Below are 26009 nucleotides of genomic sequence, written 5' to 3' on the forward strand. Positions count from 1 at the left end.
TGATACAGCTCTGCTTCCTGGAGGAAACAACAACAACAACAACAACAACACTACTTACTTAAAAGTTAAGGTCTGCATTGTTGGAAATCTGAGATTTTCTATATTTACATAATCTTCCCTCTTCTTTGTAAGTACCTCTCCTACCCATGTTCTTTTATTTTGTCATGTTTTCAGACAGACCACTTCTGCACCTTTGAGTACCAGTTCGATATGACTCAAAATGGAGGCTATCATGGGCTAAAGTACACTTAAATGTTTTAACACTCCCATTTACGTGTCTCTTAAGCCTGTTTCCCCTTATGGGACTAGGTTTTCCATTGCGATTATATCCAACTGGATTTGTGTAAAGGCAAAAGTACTGTGAAAATGGTAGCAATGCGCACTTGCTCTACTTGTATATTTGTAAAAATAGAGGTGAAAGGCAACAGAAATGTGTGTTCCTAAGCACTAGTCATCCACACAAAATTCTCTTCAATAGTTCAGAGAGTCTTCTAGAGAGATTCATCTTCCTTTGCCATCGTGAATGTAAAATAACTTCCATCAGGAGCTTCATCAGGAATTCTGCATTTGAAACTCCACCAGTAACCTCCTTTTAATACTGCCTTTAATAGCACCACACACTTTACAATTCCCTATTTCTGTAGAGCTGTTCAGTACTGTGATTTCCCATGCAGCATCATATCAAGTTCAGGTAGATGATGTTTCTCAAACTTTCTTTGTTTCTAAATGATACCTGTTTTTAGTGAAAGATACCAGGTAAGTTAGGCACAATCTACCTATGGTAAATTAATGAATTATTTTGTTCCTTTTCTCTTTTTACCTCTCTATATTTAATCATTCTTTGATTTAAATTTGTTCTACGTCTGTGACTATCACTCAAAATATGCTCAGAAGATTATGGTAGCCTGGGTAACTCCTGCCACCCCCAGGGTGTGTGTGACAAGAGAGGGAGGAGAAAGAGGTACTAACTACTGTACAATATCACCTTGTTTTGACAGAGTTACAGGATTTGTGATTTGGTATGCTATTCTTTCTTAATTCTGAGGTGAAGGTTACCTGGTCCCTTCTTTCTTTCTGAATGCATAAAGCTCTTTGCGCTTAGTTTCCTCTTCTGCTGTAGAATTTCCATTTCCTCCACTATCAGCCATCCTGTGTTTGCTTTCAATTCAATTTGTTCATAGTATCTGTATATATCCCCCAGGATCCTTACAGTCAAACTGGGCAGATATGGACTGGATACGTGAACAAAAAGGAGGGCGGCAAATTGGTTGGATTGCCGACTCGAAATGTTAGGGTCAGTAGTGGTGTCCCTCAAGGGTCAATACTGGGGTCATTGCTATCTAATATATTGAATGTTGGGACAGAGGGCACTCTCAGCAAGTTTGCAGATGATACCAATTTGCAGTAAGTGGTTCATACACTGGGGGATCTAAGCTGCTATTCACAAGGATCTCACAATGAGGCTGGAGTAATGGGCTGATAGGAACCTCATGAAATTCAGCAAAGGTAAACACAAAATCCTGCACTTGAATGGGATGCAACAGTAGCTTGTGGACCAAGTGGATAGAAAGCAGCTTTGCAAAAGAGAACCTGGTAGTCTCAGTGGTGACAGTTTGAAAAGAATTCAGTAGTGCACCCTCGCAGCAAATAAAGCCAACTACATCAAGGGCTGTATTAGCAAAATAACAACCAGCACGTTGAGGGAACTGATTCTCTCACTCTATTTAGCACTCCTGAGACTACATCTGAAGAATTATATCTGGTTTGTGCTCTTCTGTATACGAAAGATGTTCATATGCTGGAACAATTTCAGCAGAAAGCCATCAAGATGGTTATGGGAATGCAGCACATACCTACGAGGAGAGGCTGGAAGAAATGGGCTTGTTAGATCTTAAGAAGCAAAGACTAAAGTGGAAATCTTATTGCTGTCATCAACTATGTAGTCGGAAGGTATAGGGAGGACTGAGCCAGAATCTTCTTGGAGGTGCAGAGTGATAGGACAAGAGGCAAAGGGAAATCCCAATCAGATATCAGAGGAAAGCTTTTCAAAATGAGGTCAGTCAAACATTGGAACAGATTTCCTAGAAAGGCTGTGAAATCTCCATCTTTGGAGACATTCAGAACTTGACTGAACAAGGCTTTAAGCAATCTGCTGTAAAGTTGGCCTTGCTTTGAGCAAGGTAGTGGGCTGGAAGACTGCCAAAGATCCCTTCTAACTTATGTCATTCTGTGATTCCCTGATAAATCTTTATACCGTAACTAGATTATCTTTAATTCCAGACCCATTAAACAGTGCCCCACTTCTTCATTCATTTTTATTTATATGTGCAACTAGAAATTGCTCTTATTTGTTTTTGGTTTTGTTTAATTTGCAAAATTTAGCTCAGCCTGACTTTTGGCAATTCTTATTTATCCTTGCTCTTTCTGTCCCCCAAGGTACAATTTTCTCTGCTGATCAATCTCTTTTCCACTACTTTATAGCATTCCAATTATTTTCAATATCCTCTTTCAAGTGATATAGTCATTAACTCATCTCAGTCATCTTATTAAATCATATACAAGTGCTTTCGTCTGCTTGGGAGGCAAATTCCAGAGAGTTTTTACAAATGTAATTTTAGGAAAATTGAAGTTTTGCCCACATTTCAGTCCCTGATCTCTTCAGACCAGTTAGCTCTGAAAAGAAGTTTCCTGCACTTCTCAACCGTGCTACAAAAATTGAAAACCTCAGCTATTTTTCCTTCAGCTACCATTTAATTTAAGACAAAACAACTGAGTTATTTGATGCAAGGTTATCAACTTCTTGCTTTACAAGATTTCCTACAATTCACATAGGTAGATATTCTTAGTTGTGGATATCCATTTCAATGTAAGAGATGTTTGTTTATAAAATAACTGCTAAGGAAAGCAAAGGGACCCAAAGGAGGAACCAGAAGTTGGGCACTAATATATAACCAGGTCAGCAATAAGTGGCAGCTCTCCAGGTGAACAAGAATGACAAGAATCCAAGAAATAGAAGTATGTTATGAAAAAAAAAAAAAGCTTCCTGCAACTTGAATAATCTTAGATGATCATTAGCATAATTAGCTACTGTGTTACTACTGTCAGTAAATGGTTGCTGCAGTCCTTCTCCCAGTTATTTCCCAGAATGCACCTGGGGTTATTCTGTCATGTTGCAACAAACAAACCATTCTGCATTGGTTGTCTGGAATGGCATTATTCCTTTTTTCTGCATTTTGACAGAATCATTCCCCTTTTCCACAGGACCAGATTATGTATCTCCTTACCATATCTATACTTCTTTTGAAAGCATACATCATCCTTAGGCTGTGCATTTACCTTCTGCAAAGATGTAATGCCTGGCTTGAGGCTATGGATGATACAAACCCTTGTGTAGGGATACCTCAGGTCCTCGTAGAGAAAAATGTCTTACTGTGCTGTTATTTCAATATTCTCAATTTATGCATTTTCAGGAATGAAAAAGAATCCCAGAAACTTTCAATGACAAATCTTACCAAGCTCATATTTGTCCCTTGATACTATTTTATTTGGTCCATAGTACAATTTCCTATCCTTATCCAGCTAAACAGTATTCTGTTTATCATCATGCATATTTACATCTAAAGAAAGCTGAGAGGTATTCCTCTAAAGCAGGAATTATGCAACCTTTTCAATATGTAAACCACTTTGTAATATAGAACAAAACAGCATCATACCTCCCTAATCTTTCCAATGCTTGATCTGAAAATATTTTTAATAACCATCAGTTGGACTACATTGACAAACTACAGATGTTCAAGGAAACAAAAAATATCCTGGTCTGATGTTGGAGTGACTGGACCATTTAGAACATTCTTATGGAACATCATATTTTGGAGACTTTCTGTGCAAATGACAGTGCAAGTTAAGGCAGAATAGTGAGGAAGTAATCAGAGGTCTCATCAAGCAACTGTGAAGCTGAGCATCCCCTAATGTTATTTTTTCCCTATAATATCCTTATTATTATCTTTGTGCTTTGCTGTAAGTTCTGGCTGCTCTGATACACCTCTTCATAAAATGTTCATTATTGATTCATTAAAAGGCCAAAATGGAAGTAGAAAACTTCTGAAAAATACTAAAAAAATCCCCTTTTAATCCTGGAAAGTAAAACAGCCATTCAGCACAAGAGTTAGCTAGCGCCTGCTTGGCCCATTCCTTCTATAATTAGAGGCAAGTAGATGGTTTTATATATATATATATATATATATATATATATGTATATAAAATTCTGCAACCCATAATCAATGAAACAAGAAAAAAGAAAACAAAAGGTCTATGGATTTGATTTCTTCAGTGAATTATCACTTCCCTGCTACTGTGGTGGCGCACTGCTTTGAAGAATCTTGAATGACTATTCACATATCCCATATCTTACCCTCCCTGTATGGTCTCAGTGGAAATAGCAGAGCCCTGAAATAGGGCGAGAAGACGACACATTAAGGCTGTCTGTGTGAGCTGTTGACATTGCACTTACCTATGGGACTAGGAGAGTTGATAGTTCATCCCTGAAAATATCTGAACCATCTCTGCCCAATGGCTCTGAAGTCTTTCAATGATGTGGGCATGTTTTTACGGTCAAAGTGTCCCCAAAATGGTCATCCTCCACTTGTTACCCCCTCAGGTCCAGATCTTTGAGAAGGTCCAGATCTTTGAGTAGAGCTGCATTCTTTTAGTACTTACAAAGGAAAACTTTTGAGGTGCTTTTTACAAAAGGCACAACTGGATAGATTTCCAAAAGCACTCAGCTCTCAACAGCTTTTACTGTTCTCAGTGGGGGCAATTGGCTGTTAAGCCCTTTTGAAATATATATATGGCATAGCCATATATAAAATTAAAATGAATCGAATTCAGTTTATCCTCCGGCCTGTGTTTCTGACAGCCTTACATTTGCAGATTAGTGAGCAGCATCCGTCCCTGAGAACAACCCAAATGTAGACCCTCTGAGACTTGATGAGGTATGTGCCATCCTCCACTACAACTCAGCTGATAGCATCCACCTCCACAGTGTACCTGGGCTCCACCCACACCAGAACAGTGTGTCTGGTAGTGACCCAAGGTTTCTCTTCCTCAAAGTGCTGCAGCCAAGACACTCAGCTGGCTTGGCAGTGAAATGTTTTGGCATGCTGTATGGACTCCAGTTATTTTTCAGCTGAAATAGAGCATAATCCTTAGTGAATTTCATTTAGCATACTGCTAAATTATTACACTGGGCTACTCCTAAGAGCTGTTTCACATTTAGCTTGAGTGCATGCAGAACAACACCGTGTCTGTACAAAGCTCCAGGAGAAAAATGGGAAATGTGGAGAAACTTGCTTGTTGTAAACTTGGGACTCTCTGGATTTTGTGGGTAGGCTTGCCAAGGTTCATTGTGCAGGTTCCACTTGGCTCATTTTTATTTTACTTGCCTGAAATTTCTACCTCCTATACTTTCAACAAAAGCCACGCAGCCAAGGGACTCATAGCAGTCCCTTAACCTCAGTGTGGTTATATTTTCCCCACCAAACACTTCAGAAAGCAGCTGGCTGACCCACTTCCCATTCTGTTACCTACAGGAAACAGTATGCTAAGATCGCTTCTTACTCTTGCCATTAAGTACCAAATGAAAGACAGTAGCTTTCCTTGCCAACAGCAAGCAGTTAGGCTGGTTTCTGACTGTCCTGAAGGCTTTGTTGAGCAGCTAGGAACCACAAAAGTGAGGAGCTGTTCTAATAAATGCCTTGTACTCTTTTGGGCATGACTTGAGTATCAGGTGGGACAGCAGTGTACCACTTACAGTTTGACTCCTCTGAGGCCTTTCTTCCTTGAAATTCTTCTGTGCTATCATAACTGTTTCTTCCATAAAACAACATATTTAGACAAATGTAAATGACTCATCAGATCAGCCCAAGTAAAGCATTTCAGTGCCTGTAGGCAGTGGTGCATTCAAGTAGAATGCATTTAACGCCACATCCTACTACCTTTGCTTCCCTATACTGATTATCCCAAAATCAATAATAACTGACTCAAGAGAGGGGCAGCAGGACTTTCAGAATGACTCCAGAGCAAGGGTTGAACTTGTGCTTCTAAGCCTATCAGAAAACCTTTACACATCACACTAATAGTTACAGAATTTAGCCCTAAATTAGATAAAGTGCTACAATGAAATTGTTACCTCCAGTGACACCCAGATTTTGAAAGCAATGTTTCAATGAAGTGTTTTGCCGCTTCAAGCAAATAGAGAGAAAAAGGAATGTGAATTATACATTTGTTTAAAAGAGTAATAAAGGGCAAATGCAGTCAACATCATTGTTAACATTTGCCAGGAAGTTTAAAGTTCAGCTGTAACAATTTAAGCCTATACAAAATGCCTTAGGACTCCTATTTGTTTTGAATGACCACACCAGCATCTAACAGAGTAGAGAGAAGCAATATGTTACTTTATATTTGGTAACAACTTATGGACCAAAAGTTTTGGTCAAATGTTAAAAATGCTATGGAAACAGTTTGGAATTGCAAATAGTCCTGCACTAGGATTGCAATGATAGCCTCATTTTTCATCAATGGATGAAGTTAGAACTGCATTTTGGAAAAGCCTAATTTCTGCTTTCTGCTTTGCAGCAGTTATGAACCTTAGAAAATGAAAATAGTTCTGTGGCACACATTCCAAAGACACATGGTAGACCCAGGCCAGTAACAACCTATGTTGCAGCAATGGTCATGAGGAGAGAGTGAAGTTGCCCTTATTCTTTATAAGAACTGGGGATAGGAAACTCAACATATGCATGTTTAAGACAGAGGGGTTCCGTATAAGGACATTATTTTGAAGCTTCTGTCCAATGGACTACATCAAAAAGTATGTTAAGGTTGAAAAATTGGGCACTCAGAAGTTAGGAATTCCAAAATCAAAGCAGCAATACATGACAGAAAGTTCTAGTCTGAAGAGTTAAGGTTTTATACAGTTGTAAGCAACTAAAAATAAACCAAACAACTAGAGGAAACATTAGAAATCCCACTTCTAACTAATGGCTAAGATGAAAATTAAGTGTGATACTATGATGAAAATAAATGAAATGTTTAAAGAAAAAGCACATACATTTACTATGAACAGGATGGATTTTTTCTTGTTGCTTAGGGTTTATATTTGCTTGGTACAGTTTATGCAATTCCTACATATAACTAGTAACTCCAGTGGTTAGTTCATCTTCACTCCACAGAAAGGTAAAGTAAATGGCAAAAACTGTAAACTCAGCTTAGCCAAACTGATATCAAAATCCATGTTGCATAGACAGAACTTCTCAGGTCCGGGGAGTGTTTCATCATTGTAACCAGTGATGTGATGTGTATCTGCTCTATTGACTGTACTGCTTCAGGTCAGCATATCTTTGTGAGGCAGTTTTTTTATTTAATTTAAATATTATTTTTCTTGCATTTCAATCAGCAACATGTAAGCAGCCTTCACAGCAGGTCTATAATCATAGCCTCTCTGCCAGGAGAAAGTGAAACTATTTATAGTAAATTTTAACACTCTTTTACTCAGTGCTTTCTAAACCAAGACCAAGAATCTAGGGCTTTCTAAACCAGTTCAGTAAATATTTATGCACATGCATAGGATTGAATGCATGCTTAACTGCTTGCACGACAGAGATCTGTGGGGTGGGGTGGAGTGAGAGTGGATGAAGTGCTTGCCAGTGAAAACTCTAAAGCCGAGATGGAAAGGAAGTACTTCTTCCTAGTGAATACATGAAAAATCCACGAAAACAAAAAAGAAAAGGGGGGGAGGGGAAAATTACAATGTTTAAAACATCAGAGTCACACAGCTTAACAGCTCTTAGACAAAGCTGGGTTTTGGAACCATTAGTCAAGACAAAATATATATATATATATATATATGTGCATATATATATCATGCTTTGACAATGCATCATGGCATGGTGGCAGAATCAGTTAATAACGCAATTTTCTTCATGCACAATCTCCTCTTCTCCTCCCCACCGCCCAATCTCCACTATCAAATGTTTTCTTTTGTTCCTTACGAGAAGCTGGTACAAGAAGATGGGGTGGGAGAATGCAACAGTGCTCTCTAGAGGCACAAACGTGTGCCTTCTGTAGCAGTTTTATTCCCTCCTTAGCTGCTACTTACACAACTGTGGTTTTTGAACAGTTCAGTCAATATTGCTGTTGGCCTTCTCTTTGATTGCTAAATTGTTAGCAATGAAGTTCTTTATAATTTTCATAACTATTGTTTTCCTCAAAAGCCTTTGATTACTTTAATTCTCTCATCATATCCTTTACTTTTCTGCCCTTAGTTTTTAGTCCTGCTTCTACTCTGCATTTTAATTGCTCAAGCTGGTAACATTCCAGCTCCCATGCAAGCCACTTAGTACAAATCTATGAAAATGCGCATTTATTTAAAAGAAATCCAAATGTAGTTTTTTAAATGAAGCTTAAATGTCCACTAGATTATTTATTCAATCCTAGGCATTCTGTAAATCAGCCAAAAAATGGCAATTGTCTGCTTTCTTTCTTCTACCACCTGTTAAAAAATCCAGTCAGATTTGTGCTTGACTTCATTTTCCTGATTTGGTTTTGCCTCTTTGAATCTCCTCTAGATTTTCTATTTCATAAGGAGAAGCTGAACAGCAAAAATGATCTTAAAAGTCTGTGACATTCCCTGGCATGGCACCAGAGTGTTATTTGAAAAGGGGCCTAAATTTTCATCAACAGAAATCCTGCCAGTCACTAGAGTAAATGAAAGCCAATAAAAACTTGTTTTTATTTACACAAATAGATTCTAAATCCTGAGGAACAGAGTGGGGGAAATAAGGAGAATCTGGCCATGCCATGCTTGGTAAATAACCAAACAAGCCTGGGCTAGGAATAATTAAGGGACAAATACTTTTGTTACGTCATACCCACTGGGAAACATTATTTCACAAGAGCACGGTTTATCTACTTTGCTAAAGCTTTAGATCTTGAGACATTTTTGCAGTGAACAGACCATCTGCAAAGCTTCCCATGTCCTTTTGTTCTCTATATTAGCTTTCTTCAAGAAAGCTACTCCAAACCCTATCTCACCTTTAAGTCCCTTTAAACATACGGAGGAGAGGAAATATGTGTTGAAGTTCATACAAACAAAGTCAGTGTGACACCTTTTCTACTACATAGCCTGATACTTTTAATCCTATTTTACCTGAATGAATCAACAGGTATGCACTTGGACATGTGGAAAGAAAGCATGGAAAGAAAAAGCAGCTGTGCGGTACACCCAGAATGACTTAGCTGCAGCATTGTATGGCAAAAGTAGATTGAGGGGAAAAAAAGAACCATTAGGATCAGGCAGGGCAAAAATATAAACAGAAAAAAAGCCCTATGGTACCACCTGAAATGCAAACAACTAAACAAAAAAAAAAATCACAGAAATAAATTGGACAAGATTAGACTGGCATGAACCTGAGCTCTAATTTCATCTCTCTTACTGATGGTCCTGCAATTTTTTTTTTTTAAATAACAAGATCATCTCCTCTGCCCCTGTAATGATATGCAACGGTCCTCTTACAATATGCTGGGAACAAGAGTAGAAAGGTTTACAGAGTGTGCAGAACTCCCTCTCTTCAGGTACCAGTAGAGAGAATCTCTTCTCTCCCCTTGGACTGGGTAAGCAGTCACCCTGCTTACTCACAGCACACAGTGGACAAGGGATCCCTCAATGCTCTACATTTGCTTCATAAAAAAAGACAAGAAGGTATAGTTGAAAAGCCTCAAAGGAGGGACAGCAGAGAAGAATGAGGCACGAAGCACCAATGACAGTGGCTGGAAGGCACTATAGTGGCATCTCCAAATCAATTATTTTCAATTCAGATTTTCCTTTTTTTTAGTGAAAACTCTAATAAACATTTTCCAGTCAGTTCCAGTGAAACATATTGCTTTATAATCTACAAAATCTGTGATATTACCCTTGTGGCATCATACTACCTTATTTACTGAAGTACACTACATTTCCCTTCTTTAGCAAATTAATTATGTTATTAAAGACATCAGATTAGATGGCACAATTTATTAATCTGACTTTAGTAAACCATGTTTGTTCCATTTCTCAAGTACTCCTTCTAAAGCTCAGATTATGTTTTCTTTCAAAATTTGCCTACTGTGGTCAAACCAACTTGTCTAACTTGCATCATTTCTTTCCTCCATTGCACAGAATCACAGAAGAACAGAACAGCTGGGGTTGGAAGGGACCTCTGGAGACTGTGTGGTCCAGTCCCTCTGCTCAAAGCAGGGTCAGCTAGAACAGGTTGTCCAGGACTGTTCAACAGTGCTTTGAATATCTCCAAGGAAGGAGACTCCACAACCTCTCTGGGCAACATCTTCCATTGTTTGACCACACTCACAGTGAAGAAGTGTTTTCTCATGTTCAGTGGAATCTCCTGTATTTCAGTTTGTGCCCATTGCCTCTTTCCTCTCACTGGGTACCACTGAGAAGAGTCTGTATCCGTCTTCTTTAATCCCTCCCATCTGGTATTTATACACACTGACAAGAGCCCCCCCGGAGCCTTTTCTTCTCCAGGCTAAGCAATCCCAACTCTCTCAACCCTCCCTATATGAGAGATGATGCTCCAGTCATTTAATCCAGCTGGACTCGTGCTGATATGTCCATATCTCCCTTGTTCTGGGGAGCCCAGAACTGTACCTGGCACTCCAGATGGGTCTCAGCAGTGCTGGAGTAGAGGAACAGGATCACCTCCCTCGACCTGCTGGCAACACTCTTCCTAATGCAGCCCAGCATACTGTTGGCCTTCTTTGCAATGAGGGCACATTGCTGGCCCATGTTCAACTTCTTGTTCACCAGGACCTCCAGGTCCTTTTCTGCAAAGTTACTTTCCAGCTGATTCAGCCCCCAGCATGTGCTGGGACAAATGTAAATATAGACTAAACAGCTGGTATCCTCCAGTCCATGTATTTGATCTTTCCTAGATTCATTAAAATTCCTCACTACTAAATCTGTGATTTAGTGGTCCACTTCTTTCACTATTTTGAGATAAAGATTATAGAGCCTCCAAATTTGAGAACACTGAGTTCTTAGACTTTGCTCTCTGTAGTTTCTCATTGCCTTTTTCCAACTAGTTTTCCTGCCTTTGTCTCTCATATAAAAATCATCATCAGATTTGAGGCAAAGTATTGTGTTTGGCAATTAGAATCTCACTTTCACTACATAGATGTGTCAGTTATTTTCTGTGCTTTTAATGAGTATGTTTAACAATCTTTCTTTTAATTGTTTTAACTTTAATTTTTAAGGCCTAATTCAAAATAGATTTTGACAACTTTTATTTTAATTTCACGCTTTTTATTTCAACCTTACAGTTGAAAAAATACTTTCTTAATCTTTGTGAGCTGTCTCCTGAGTTCTAATATCTTTTTTTGAGGTGATTATGCCTAGTAATGACCAAAGCCCTTTTCTAGCAGTTTTTTTCATGCATGATTTGGATGCAAACGCATAATAATTTTTAAAATTTTGAAATATTAAGCCTCTTCCGTGTTCAAGTCGCCAGCATACTTCACTAATTGATTCCTTTCATTTCTCAAAGATTATCTTATTGCAATAAAAAACATTATTTATAGACTAGTTTTTGTTTATCAGATATGGCATATTTGCTGTCACTCTTATTTCCAGAATAGCAAACCATTTCAAGAAGTATATCTGAAGCAGTTTTTTATCTAAAGTTTTGCAATTATGCTTCTTGATGCCTGGCATTGTTACTCACTAGCTTGCAAGGATACTTCCATAAACACAGTGGATTTTGCTTTGCATATACCATTAAGTTTACAATGGATCCAGTGAAAAGAAAATAAAACCACTAATTTCTTTATGGTCAAAAGTTTACAGAAAGAAGAGTTCTTTGAAGCTCCTTTAAGGATTTGCTTTATCTGAAAATTAAGAATTTTTTTTTCCTTATGTCTGGATTTGATAACATCTTCCCTTTAAATAATGCCAAGGAGATCACATGAATTTTCTTGTTATTCAGTGTCAGTTTTTTCAAGAGAGACAAAGTCTCTTTCCATGAGAAAATGACCATTTGCATGGTATTTGAAAGTCATCCTTCAGACAAGCATAAGTAAGTTTAATAGCTATTTTAAATAATAATCTACAGTAAATAAAAGCACAGTTTTTCTGTATTAGTAATTATATGGAATGATTGATAAGACAGTACACAACAAATCCATTGTCCCAAAAGCCCTGATAAAATCTTCTTGGTGATCCACCCAGGACAATAAGCAAAAAAATAGTAACACAGAATACTTAGGCCCCACAACAAATTCAAGTAGAAAAAGGCTCTTCACTTATACAATGTGTTTGGAAACTTTTCAAGCCTAAAATTTCACCACTGTGCTGCAATATGAATCACAGAGACTGAATTTAATCTGTTCCTAATGTTAGATCACTGGCTTCGGTAGAGTTGCACCTGAAATCAGTAGAACTCGGTTAACTGAGACCTTCTAAGGAACACACAGGTAGGCTGGACAATCAGTGATTGTTCCCAGGGCAAAGGTTCTCTCGCTCCTCTCCTTTTCTTGCTCCACCAGCGTGGCCACTCTACCTTGCTATGTTGTCTGCCCTTACTAAGAAGCATTTGTCATTTGTAACTCCTCTTCAAACAGTTGTATACCACAAACTAAATGAGCTCAGCACTTCCCACTCTTCTCGTAGGCCAAATAGACAGATAGAAAATATAGGCAGGGTCAGGAAACTATATGAGGTACAAAATGGTGATGGAGAAATTTGGAGGTGGAGTGGAAGACAATAATCTGGAGAGAGAGAGAAAAGTAAGATTAGAAAGGGCCATGGCAGGAGCTACAGAAAACAGGAATTGGTATGAAGGAAGGAAGGGCAGAAACCAAACAGTGAGGGAGTTACAGTAGAGTAGGAAACAGATGCAAGAACTGAATTCACTGGGTGGGGCCAGAATTCTGTGAAAAAAATAGCTTGCAAATCAGCTGACTAAAGGACTTTTTTTGTAGTGCATCCACAAAAAGACAGAACTGAAACTGTTTTTCAGATACAGCATTTATGAAGACAAAACGCTTTGAGAATTTAAATAATTTCAAGCACTACAGTACATTATTTTTTAAGATCTATTTGCAGTGTAGCAAACCACTGTCAACACTTTCAAAACTGTATTTAAGTTGTTTCAATAAAGGAGGTCTGACCTATCTTCCGGGCAATTAATTTCTATAAGAAAATCAAGCAGAGAATATGAAAATCAGGACTGAAGGAAGCAAAACAGGGTGCATTGCTTGGTTCACCAAGTTGATTCTTTAAGCCACTGAAAATTATTTTGCAAGGGGAAGATGGTAACTGGTCTCTACGGGTTAGAAAAGATTCCAGACTAGTGTTGAGAGTATCATCCCATTTTAAACCCAATTGGATGATCTTCACTGTTGTAAAAGGGGGGGGGGGGGGGTTGTTGTTTTGGTTTGATTTGGTTTGGTTTGCTTTCCTTTTTCCACACAGACTGCCGTGCCAGTAAAGTGGGAATTTTAACCATGAGACCAATTTTAATCATAAAATTTGAGCAAAAGTTGGCAATTGGGCCACAGGTAGCAGTAAACTTTAGAACTGTTCTTGCACTCTGGCATCAGACAGATGTAAAAGCTCCCTGCCATCCTCCTTTGGTCATCTTGTTTTATTTCATGAAACATTAAGAACAGAAGAAAACCATACAGATGGTTGGGTTATGTGTACCTACAAAGGATGAGATGAAGGCACAAACATACCACTCCAGTATCTTTTGGTGGCTTCCCTAACAGAAGAATGGAAGATGCACTGGAAGCCTCTTTTTAAAAAGGTAGCATTCCATTTTTATTTATGTCATTATCCATGCATAATGAAGCAGTAGAACTAGCATTGTGTGTTAATAATTAAAAGTCTGCTCATTAAATTCGGTCATATGGCTCCCAGGTGACCTCAACAGGAGAAAAAGATGACTTGAATAACCAGGTAAGTATTCAAGTTTATCTATTGTATGAAATACCATGGTGTGAAGGAGCTTTCAAACAGAATGCCATCTTATCCCTAAGTAAAGTGAATTAGGAATATCAGCAGATCAACAGAGCAGTGTTTTTCAGTTAAGTAAGTATGGTAATAGCTGCATAATTTAAGCAGTTCAAACTGACTTCTTTAGCTCTTTAAACTTGGAGTGTGTGGAATTTCAATCTTCCGGGGATGGATACCCAAAGGAATTTAATGCAAATGCAGTTTATTTCTTTAAAAATGCAGACAGGATTGCAGTATGCATCAAAAAAAAAAAAAAATCTTGGCAACTAGTTTAACTGACTGCTGTTTCCACAGTCAATTTATGTAAATTTTGTCCTAAATCTGGGCTTCCGTTTTGACCTTGGAGATTAATAGCATGAAATTTACCCTATAAATATGCTAAACAGAAGATGAAATATACACTCCAAGACACAAGAGTTTGCCACCAGCACACAGCAAAGGTAAAATACTCTAGTTTTTCTTATGTTCAAGTATCTGCATTAAATTAAAATCCAGCAGACTTCTGGAGATTTACTTTTTAATGTGAGACTTTGCTATAACCCTCTAACCTGTTATTATAGTCTCTGGCTGGGGACAATATGATAGTAAGTCATCTGCAGTAACTGCAGACATAAGAACTAATACTTTATTATTCACTTAGGCAGAACTCCCATTAATTTTGAGGACTGACAAACAGAATCTGTAGGAATAAATTTCTCTGTTCAGTTTAATAGGAAAGATACCTGCATCTTCTTTAATGTTGTCGGCAAAAAGCTTAGGCCTCAATTCAGGAAAGCATTTAATTGTAGTCCTGTTTGGGACACTGAGGTATGTGCTTAACTTTAATTGTATGCTTCAGTCCTAGTTACATGTTTAAACACACGCTGTGGTACTGCCCTAGAAAGAATGTTTCCTTGAGCCAGAACCTTAGTGAGTAACACAAATAGGAAGGCCAACAAGCAGCAGCCCTGCCTACTCTTGTTTCTAGGTTTAAAGTTCTCTTCTGGAAGAAACAGTAATTTTTATTTCTGCAGAAAGAGTCCCATGAGGATTAGATATCTTTTTCTTAAAAACCTGGCTCTGATCCAAATTGTCCAGCCTCCCACAGTTGAATAAAAAAACATCCAGGATTCCTAGTGAAATACACTTTTGATATCTAGACCAAACAATTTTTTTTTTTTTTTTTTTTTTTAGAAAAGATGAGCAATGACTTCTTTTACCTACAAATTTCAGAGAGAAGGAGAAGGGGAAGGAGAGGGGGAGGGAGGGAGAGAGGAAGGGGCAGGGGGAAGGGAAGGGGCAGGGGGAAGGGAAGGGGAGGGGAAGGGGAAGAGAAGGGGGAGGGAGAGGGGAAGGGGAGGGGAAGGGAGAGGGGGAGGGGAAGGGAAAGGGGAGGGGAAGATGGAGGGAAGGGGAAAGGGAAAGATGCGGCAGGAGCAGGCTGATGTCATTGCAAGGCTGATCTCTATCATCTCTGGAAGGTCATTGGGATCAGGGAAGGTCCTTGACAACAGGAGAAAAGCAAATGTTGCACCCATCTTCAAGAAAGGACAAAAAAGATGATCAGGGGAACTACTAGCAGGTCAGCCTTAGTTTGGTTTCTAGGAAGACCATTGAGCATGTGATCTTGAAACACCTTTCTGATAAAATGAAGGGGAAGAAATAGGTGACTGGAAAGAGTCATCATGGATTTACCAAAGGTAAATCATGCCTGACCTATCTGATTGCTTTCTGTGAGAAAATGACTAGACTTGTGGACAAGAGGAGAGCAGGCAATGTCATTTACCTTGACTTTAGCAAATAGTGGTCTGATGGTCTGCCTCAGAAAGTATTGATTAATGGGTCATACTCTACCTGGAGGCCAGTAAAAACTGGAGTAACGCTGGGGTCTGTACTGGGACCTGTCCTGTCTGACGTCTTACTGACCTGGAGGAGACAATGGAGTGCTTGCTCATCAAGTTTGCAGATGGCATCAAACTAGGGGGAATCAGTCAATACACTCAAGGGCAAGGTTGCTGTCCAGAGGGACCTAGACAGGATGGAGGAGAATGTCTACAGGAACCTCATGAAATTCAACAAGGACAAATGCAAAGCCTTGTCTTTGGAAGGAATAATCCCTTGCATGTAGAGTCCTGACTGACTGGGGAGCAGTCGGCTGAAAAGACCCTCAGAGGTCTTTGTAGAGAGCAAACTAAACATGACCTACAGTGTGCCCTGGCAGTGAAGAAAACCAACAGTATCTTAGGTTGTATTAAAAGGAGCATAGCCAGTAGATCGAGGGAAGTGATCACCTCCCTCTTCTCAGCTCTCATTAGACTGCATTTGGAATATTGTGTTCACTTGTGGGCCCTCCAGTACAAGCAATACATTGCTAGACTTGTGTCAGTCCAGCATCGAGCCCTGGAGCACCTGCCCTGTGTGGAGAGGCTGATGGAACAGGGCTTGTTCAGCTTCTTTTCAGAGGTTATTAAGATGGAGCCAGCCTCTTCACAGTGGGGCATGGCAGGAGGAGAAAAGACAACAGGCACCATTTGAAACAAAAGAGGTTCAGACTGGATAAAACGAAAACTTTTCCACCATGTGGACAGTCAAGCTATGGAACAGGCTGCCCAGAGAGGTTGTGCAGTCTCCATCCTTGGAGGTTTTCAAGACCCAACTGGATAATGCCCTGAGCAATGTGGTCTCATCTCATAGCTGGACACTGCTTTGAGCAGGAGGTTGGACTAGATGACATCCTCAAATCCTTTCCAACCTGTATTATTCTAGGATTGTACATTTCTAAGAAGGGATTTCTTCCTTCATATCAAGAGCATAGGATGAGCTGCATTCTTCTGAAGGCTGCTTTTGATTTCAAAGGAATTATACTACTGCAGTATAATTATAAGAACTGAAGTACAGAATTGTGGCTATACACTGGGCTTATTTATTGACTACAAATGAGAAAAATCTCTGCTAAGATTTTCAGAGGAAGGGGTAGCAAGTGGGACATTTTTAGCTGCATTTTTTACACCACTGTATAGAAAGATAGTCAAATTCCAGGACAACAATAGGGAAGACTTTTGAATACACATCATATAGTCAAACTCCCCACACATTTAAGAGAGCACACTGAAAGTGTGAACTGTCTGCTGAAGGTACAAATCCTGCTTGTAAATATTCTGGTATAAAACTGGTGTAACCAAAAGCAAAAATAAGAATTAAAATCATCAGAATTATAACATTTACCCTTTGTATGTGGTTTGATCCAATTATTCAACCAAATATCAGTATAATAAAGTGAATGAGAGTGTTTTCTAAGATTATCGTCACAAAGGTAGTCATATGATTATTCATCTTCAATCTTTCGACATTTGTTATTTTCAAAAGCTATTTCAAAAGCTATAAATTTGTTATTTTTCAAAAATGCAAGGATTAAGTTGAAAAGGACAAAAAGAACAGTTCTTACATATTCCTCTTACAATCCCTTATGCTTGGAAAAGAAAGTTGTTTGTCAAGACTAAAGTAATGAAAGAGAAAGACTGGAAAAACATCAGCCATTGTAAGAAATACTTATTAAAAATTGATATTTTATCACATTAGTAATAAGGATAAATAAATGCTAATAAATACTCTTCTCAGAATTAGTGATTAAGGAATTCTGGGTTTATTCACATTTCTTTTACAGTTCTGATTGTTCAAATTAGTATTTCTAAGCAATTTTCTTGGTTTCCTCTACAGAGTTACACCTAAGGTAAAAAGAGATTAATATAATTTCTTTCTCTAGTTAGTCTTGGTCTTGCTTAATAAAGGGGTAGGCCTCCAACATCTGAAGCACTTCTTAGGCCTTGATGGGAGATTCACTTGTGAAAAACTGGATAAAGAATAATATTTTGCAATGCTGACAAATTTTAAAATATAGAGAGAGCTTTCATCAGTAGCATACCATTGTACTTTATATTTACTTGTATCGTCCTTATGCTAGAGACCTTCATTTTCAAAGCAGCTTATTTCAATTCAGCTGTTAATTGAAACAAAATGGTTTGGAAAGGAAGATTTATTTCTTTTTTTTCAATTAACAGCTGAATTAACAATTTAAATAATTTATTCTGCCACTTTCATATTTGAAATGAATTAAAAGCAAGAGAGAACGCCAGACTTTATTATTCCCAGGGTTTGCTCCAAGTAAGAACAAAAGCCAAGAGACAAGCCCTTTTTTCTATAAAGAAAGTTTTCCTTGAGAAATATGTGGAATGAGCTATTCGGTTTCCTGCCAAATAGGAAAGATAAGAAAAAATCTATGATGTTGCATCATGTTTGCCAGATCAGCTGGACACTTAATGAAAAGGATTCAGGGCCTGATCCATCACTCCCAGAAGTGACTGAAAGGCTTTCTTTCCATCAGCTGCTGTGAGAGCTGGATCTAGCCCCATCTGCATGTTTTCAGGCACAAGACCAATTTTCATTTCCTGACCTTGGTGTATTTCCATTCTGAATGTTAGTATTGCACAGAGAGAGGAACAGCTTCTCACAAGATTACAAATATCCAACACCTTTTTTATTTAATGTTCTGCAGATACGATAACTTTACACTATTAGTCAAATATTTCTACCCACACTTTCAATGTTGTAATTTATTAAACAAGGAGAATAAAAAATAAAATACCAATTGTTTTATTAAAACAATTACATGCCTCCTGTGCATGAATGTATTGTCAAACACATGCATTCACACATGCACACATGAACATTCATCTCCATTGTAAGGACAAGGAAATCTTTTAAGGTTCGCAAATTTAGAACCAGGTAGCTCTAAATTGTAAGCCATTATTTACATGTCCACAACAAATCAAACATTCCTATCGATTATAAACCAGATCACCTACAGGCTTCTAAAATCTGTTCCTTAGAACTTGTCATTTTTTTTAATGAATGTCACAATTTATAAGGACTACCTGTTTATGCATATGCTACTTAACCTGAGGCATTTCAAGTAAGTGTTTCAACTCCTTTAGTTTTAAATGAATTCCCTTTTGAAAGGGTAGAGCCTTAGAGTATTATTGTAATAGTAACTTCACACCAATCTTTTGTAAAGTGCTCTGAGCCCTCACAGTTTCTTTTCCATTTTCATAACAACCAATAAAATATTTATCAAAACAGCCTGAACCATGCAGGATGGTGCAGACTGAAATCCTGTTCCTTGTTCATTACAGTAACTTAAATACCCTAACAAATATTCGTATGAAAGCTATACACTATAACACAAATACCATTGGGCAAGTGATACATTAGATCTGTAATACTTTTCATCACCGATATTAATCAAGCTGATTTGGAATTTGTTGTCTGGGCAGACTCATATGTTTACTGACCCTGACAGGTGCTGGCCATCTTCCACACTCATTACATTCATTATAGTTAATGACTTCAACAGCAGCCAGTGAAAACTGTACGTTGAGGAAGGTTTCCTCTTAATAGGTATCCCCAAGTTATCATTCAAGAAGGTATGCAACTGTTGATTTTCTTATGCAGTCACAATACCAGCACAGAAACTAAACCCCTATCACATAACTGGGGGGGGGGCTTCACAGGGACTCCTTGTTAGGCAAGAAAGAATTGCACTGTACGCAGAACTTTTGACATAAAAACTCAGCTTCTTGCCATAAAATCACAGTCACATCCTCACCAGAACAGAGGAATTAACATACTGGAAACAACCAGTAATTTTATAGAAATGTATGCCTTTAAGTAAGCTCTAAATGAGTATTCTCAGAACAGCCTTAGCTTTGGCATCATTTCTATCCCAACAAGCCACAGCTGCTGAGCTGGAGACTTCTGACTTCATATTAGATAAGCAAAGGAGAAATTTTAGCCACTGGTGCCAGAACCTGTCCTTTGATATCAGCACAGCAAACTACAGTTGTTGACCAGGGACACCCAAAAGATATGCCTTAAAATCACGTTAGTTAGCCAAAAATGCTCAGGCAAGAACTTCACAGAGACTTATGCCATGACATCAGACTGTCGACCAAGATGTGATGAGACCAAGACCTCACAGGCATCTGCATATTCATACAAAAAAAAGAAATTAAGAGGACAGAATCTTTAACTACAGAGAGACCTCTACTTTGATGCAAGTCCAGACAGTGGAAAATCTGCGCTATTAATATGACAAAGTCCTGTTCCTTGGCGTCCACTCAACAAGATAGAAGTACTGAGCCAGAGACCTCACAGAAACCTGCACCTCAATATTAACCTGCCGTGAAAAAGCAGCTGAGCTAATGACCTTACAATGTGTATAACACACAGACATCTGAGGAGGAAAAAGAAAAGCTTAAAATTCTAAAAATTAGGTAGAATATCTATTCCAGACTCATCACTGTTAATGTCTAATTTTTCAGGATCTTCCAAAACTAAATATAAAAGTTCTGCATGTTCCAATAAAGAACCAGGCTTTTCTCTTTTCAGCAGGCCTCATACAAGCGTTCCTTATAATATCATTGAGGTACAAACTGCTGAACACTACACCTTCCAAACCCAGACTTACTTGCTGTTTGCTGGAGTGAGAAAAGAATGCCTTTTTTGAGGAAAATTGAAAAAGTGATTGCAATAGAATGAATAAACAAAAAATTGACTGACTTAAAACTGCTCACAAACTTGGAATATAACTCAGTTTTGGGAGAAATGGTGATCAGTAAGTTGCAGGATGAATGTATTTATTAGAGATCTACATTAATCAACTCAGTGGAAGGTTCTGCCCTATGAATATCTGTTTGCTCCCTATGAATAACTGTTTTGATGACGAATGTCAAAGTAATTTATTTTTTAATAACATTTAAAAACTAAACTGAGATTAATCTGGGAAGCATTTCCAAAAAAATACTTAAATGACTCAAGAACTCTTTTTCCAAAGTGACTTCGGAATTAAACACTGTTACTAAAAACCAAGGGGGTTGCAGTTTGAAGTGCCTGCATCAATTGCCAAAGTAGGATTTTATCTCCTATAAGAGCACTGCAGAAAGTAGTATGCATGAAGATTCTCAAAAGCTTGAACCAAATTGCTGGGACTAGCAGATGCAGAAAAATATGCGAGTACAGCACTCTGTTTAATAATGTACCTTCTCATTCAACAGTGCACATGAGACCAACTGGCATTCTGGGATAAGGCAGCAGTACTATTTCTGGCACTGAACCACCATGTGTGGTAAAATATAACCTAGGTCATGTTGCTGCCTTAAAAATACTACCCCTCAGAATCATAATTTAATAAACATTATGTTTGATTCTCCTGAGATTCTGAAACTACAAGCTCCTGTTGGAGAATCAAAACATCTGAAAACATACACCAGAAAAAGCCAGTTGGGTGGCTGCCATAATAAAAGCAACAGAAGCTACATGCTAAGGAGACACCTGTGTATGTCCTACTATATGTAGCATAAGAGCCATTTTGTTAAGGCCTGAGAAATAAAGTCCTCAGTTAAACAAAAGTTGTATCTGGTCCTACTTGTATCCATTTTATGAGGCTTGGAAAATACTAGAAGTTACTTGACTAGATCTTGTAAGTACCTGCACCCAGCTGACAACAGGAGATATTATGCACACATTGGAGGGGATGAAACACTGAGCTTATAAATTCTCAGATACATATGATGGTGATAATCTGAAACGGTGTTACAGACTCTCTTGCTGCATGGAACATGAAAGGATTCATTTCCTTCATCTTGCAAGATCAGATCTATATTGAATGACAACAGAAACAAGCAGAGAGACAGTGATGCTCTCAACATAATCTGAGGGTGACCAAAAACAAAATCAAACCAAACCAAACGGAACTTAGCTGGATAGCAGCCAGTAGCATAGTAACACTAAGGAAACTTTTCTTTCTCAGTGTTATTTTTCCATCCACATTGGCACAAAAAGTAAAATAGTATGCATTAAATGAAAAAAAGATATTTCCCAGCTTGATAGCTGAAATCAGTTCTTCTCTTTCGTATAGTGCTGGGGTTCTTTACATTGCTTCTCAGTTTCTCCCTATACTCTTAGCATTTTTCATTGCTTTCTTTTACCAAAACTTCATTTTTAATCTGTAACATTGTGAGTTCTCTGTGTCCAATTTAAGCAAAATAATCATCTCACTACAAAGTCTAATATTTTGTAGCATGAATTGCTGACTTGTTTCCAAATTTCACTTATTTTAAATAGAAAGGGATGAACAGCAGCACCTTCTTTATTCATTTTGTAGTCTTTGATCCTACACTTGACATGCCTAGCAAACTGCTCCATGCCTAAGGAAAGACCTCTCCATACTGCTGTGTCAGTCGATGCTCATCCCAGGGCAGATCTGAAGCCCATTATAGCAACTGAGAATCTTTTCATTCTCTTCAGTGAACGTTGGATCAGGCCCATCCAGTCCTACTGAGATGACTGATTCACTGGCAACACTTCACAATCTTGGTGGTGATCAACAGGAGAATGGGGGAGTTAAGTCCTTTCATATGCTGTAAGATCAAACTTGTTGTGTCAAGCCTGAAATCTGGACTATTCTCCAATTCAGATACTGACTCTCCTCAATGTCTCAACAAAATAAATTGTCTCCTTCTAACTGGAAACCGGACATGCTTTTGGAATGGTTTGGCTTTGCCACCGCGTGTGACATACAGGCAATAAGCAATGGTTAGCCAAGTCGAATGGGCAGAATTTACATGGACTTGAGAGTTCCTAGGAAATAGACATCAATCAACATTTTACAAGAGGGGATTGGGAAAAAGTTCTTGTACTTAGGTTTCAAACAGCTAGAGAAAGCCTAAGCACAATTCAAGCCAAAAATGATACATTGATTTATTTTTTCCATTTATAATGGAAATGCTGTCACACCTGCACAATTGTACAGCTGCAACGTGACTAGAGATACCAGTCAGCCAATGTGATCTATGCAAATGAAATCACTATAATAAAAGCTGCTTTCTTTATTGGCCACGAAGTACTGAAATTCTAGATCACTGCTATAAGAATTCCTGTGCTGATAATCTTTCCTTAATTAATCATTCATCACTCTACAGATTAGATCCTGAAGCACCTGTCTACCATATTTCTGTGCAAAATGCTTTACTTTGGAGTGTTAGCAAAGACCTCAAAGTCTTTCTGTAGCCTACAATGCTGCATAATACCAGACCTCTAGAAAGCAACCTACAAGACTGATCAAGAGATAAACAGCACCAAAAAGTGTTTTTTGCAAACCTTCCAGCAGAGATGGACAAGAAGATAATCACAACGTATCAAAACACAAATCAAATCTCAATGAAAACTGGAAGTCACATCTTACTTCATTTGTATTTTCTGTTGTTGTGTTTTTAATTTTGAGCTTTTTCTGTAGCAGTTTGGTTTCATACTCAGGTCTGGGATGCTCCTGAAAAAAGGGAAAATAAAAAATACGATTATGATTAAGAAAAAGGAAAAAAAAATTAAGTCCTGATCACTTACTCAATTTCTATGTGTGTAAATATGTGGTATTTACCACAAATACACCAGGATACATATCATCATTAGTTGGTGAACCATAAAACACAATAAAAACCACAGTGATTTGAAACCAGGGCACCTGCAGAGCAATCAAACATTTACTTAAACGGAAAATTCAGCAAACTTTTCTACCGTCCTTGTTGCATTTGTAGTAGTAAAAAGGAACAAAGAACGCTGTGAAAAGAGTTCTTCAGAAGGCTGCATACTGAAGGTGTTGATAACCTTTCAAAGGTTGCCTCCCAAATTATATTTTTGTTTTCCAAATTAGAACCCAAACTAAGTGTGGCAGCACAAATTTATTAGGATTTTAAAGACAGCACCTCATAAAGAAGACAAATGCCATTAGTCACTTGATTCCTGACAGATTCTGAATTCATTCAGAGCCTGGAATTCGGATCTGATGCTTCCCAGAAAAGGCCTATTTCTACAATGTGCATTTCAGCATGGACCTTTGAGTAGTCTTTTGTACAATGTGTCACAGGTTGCTAACCCTGACAAAAAGACTAATTCTGTGTATGCAGTATATAAAGCAATATCAGCATTGCTTTGCAGATAACCACATCTGAATAGTCCCTAGCTGCTGTGTTTGTCTCATGACACACAAGCTAGCTACAAAAGCCATCTCATTGCAGCTAAATGTTAAAAGCAAACTTTTGGCTTCTATGGCAGGATAGGCCAAAGATATACAGAATGAATTTAGAGATGCCATGGCAAAAATGCTCATTGCTCAGAGCTTTTCAGAAATTCCATGTATCATGACTAAAAAAATTTACATTACTCTATCCCCTTCTTCTGAGCATTAGAATATCCTAATCACATGCATTTCAGAAGTACAATATCACTGATCATGCCATCCATCTTTATTACAATTAGAAAATTTCAGCAGTCACATAATCTACTTACTAACACTTTTTCGTGCATTTGGGGTAATGAAGAGAATTTAAAAAATACTTTTTTTTATTTATTACTCCTCATGGGCAACAGAACAGGGTTTCACAAGACTGCATGGAGCTTTAGCAGCCTTCTTGGAGATATAGTTAACAGAAAATACACTGTACATATCTGCAATATCTTCACTGCACCAGATACCATCTTGAGCATTCTCTATTATACACTAATACATAGATGCAGTGAGACTTTCAATATATTGTTTATCTTGTTCTCTTCTCAAGAGATTTTCCAAACACTTTATATGACTGACATAGGTTGAACAAATATGGGAGCACACTGTCATTTAAACAACTAGATTAACTTAAATTAACATTTCCCCATCTTTCTGAACTCTGTAAACAAGTCATAGTTTTGTCTACCCTAATGGTAGTCCCACAGAAGACACTTGCATTCCGCTGCTCCCAGGGAATCCAGTGCTAACGTGGCAGAAGGCTTGAAGGAACTCTTTTCTCTAAAGTTCAAGTACAGATCTGCCTCAGAGACTTTAGCATTATGACACTATAGTAAATAAATTTAAAGAAACTGCTTGCATGACAGCTTGTTTTACTCATTTAATCTCATGTACTATTCGAATCAATAAAACATATTTTAGAAGACAGCAAGAAAGACTATTGATGTTTCTATGTTCAATAGATCTGTATTTGAAGACTGCAAGTGAAACTGTCTATGCATCATAGAGTCCCTTTGCATTACTTAAGCCTCACATTAAAGTCAATTTCACAATGAGTTATAAAGTTCAGGAATCATTATAGCACTTCTTGGCATGAGGGTCATTGTTGTGATTACTTACAAAGCGCTAGGGGTATACATGGACCTCACAGAAATGGGCACCGATTATCCATGCTTGACATTATTAAAGTTGACTAACAGTAAAAATAGTGGCCAGCAGGAAGGGGAAGGGAAAGACAAATATACAAAATTAAGTGTTTACATATGTTAATAATGCATGTATCTTGACATTTCATAAGTTTTTGCTAGTCTGTTGGTTTGTGTTAATTTGTATCACACTTCCTTACTTAAGGTTCAGAGCTCACATGGAAGAAACATCTTTAGACTTAAAGAGAGATAAGACAAAGGCATCAGGCAAGGAGGGCTACGTGTGAAAAGACAACATGACTAAAGTAGGGAAATGAGATAGATGAAGCTAGAAGAAACTGAGGAGATTTAAACACACAATAAGCAGCACCTGCAAAAATGAGCTGGCTTTCTTTTTTTGTTTTTCTTTTTTTTGATTTTCTTTTTTTTTTTTTCCCTTTTCCTCATTTTCTGCTAAGCAAAGCATTCTGGGACATTAGAGGCAGCTGCAAAAGACCAGAGCAACTTCGAAAGTTGGCTTGAAAGGAAACAGGGTGAGAAAATCAAAAGCCAAGCAAAACATGGCACTGTAAATTAAAATGACTTTTTTTGTTATTGTTAGTTTTGTTTTGCGTGCCCGTTCTGTTCAAATTTGGTCAAGTTATGTTTAATTTTGCTAGTAAGGTATTTCAGTGTCCTTTGATCTGCATTTCACACACCTACA

The 26009-nt window shown here is 38.0% G+C and overlaps 1 protein-coding gene across 1 annotated transcript in view; it reads right to left on the reverse strand.

Moving 5' to 3' along the window:
- Positions 1-26009, reverse strand: part of ANO2 (anoctamin 2) — a 188171-nt gene that overhangs the window by 79591 nt on the left and 82571 nt on the right. Inside the window, exon 12 of the mRNA XM_067289841.1 lies at positions 23343-23426. Within this exon, the coding sequence (XP_067145942.1) occupies positions 23343-23426 (84 nt within the window). The remainder of the gene's footprint in view (positions 1-23342; positions 23427-26009) is intronic.

The sequence above is a fragment of the Apteryx mantelli genome, chromosome 1, assembly GCF_036417845.1.
Source record: "Apteryx mantelli isolate bAptMan1 chromosome 1, bAptMan1.hap1, whole genome shotgun sequence".
NCBI lineage: Eukaryota > Metazoa > Chordata > Aves > Apterygiformes > Apterygidae > Apteryx > Apteryx mantelli.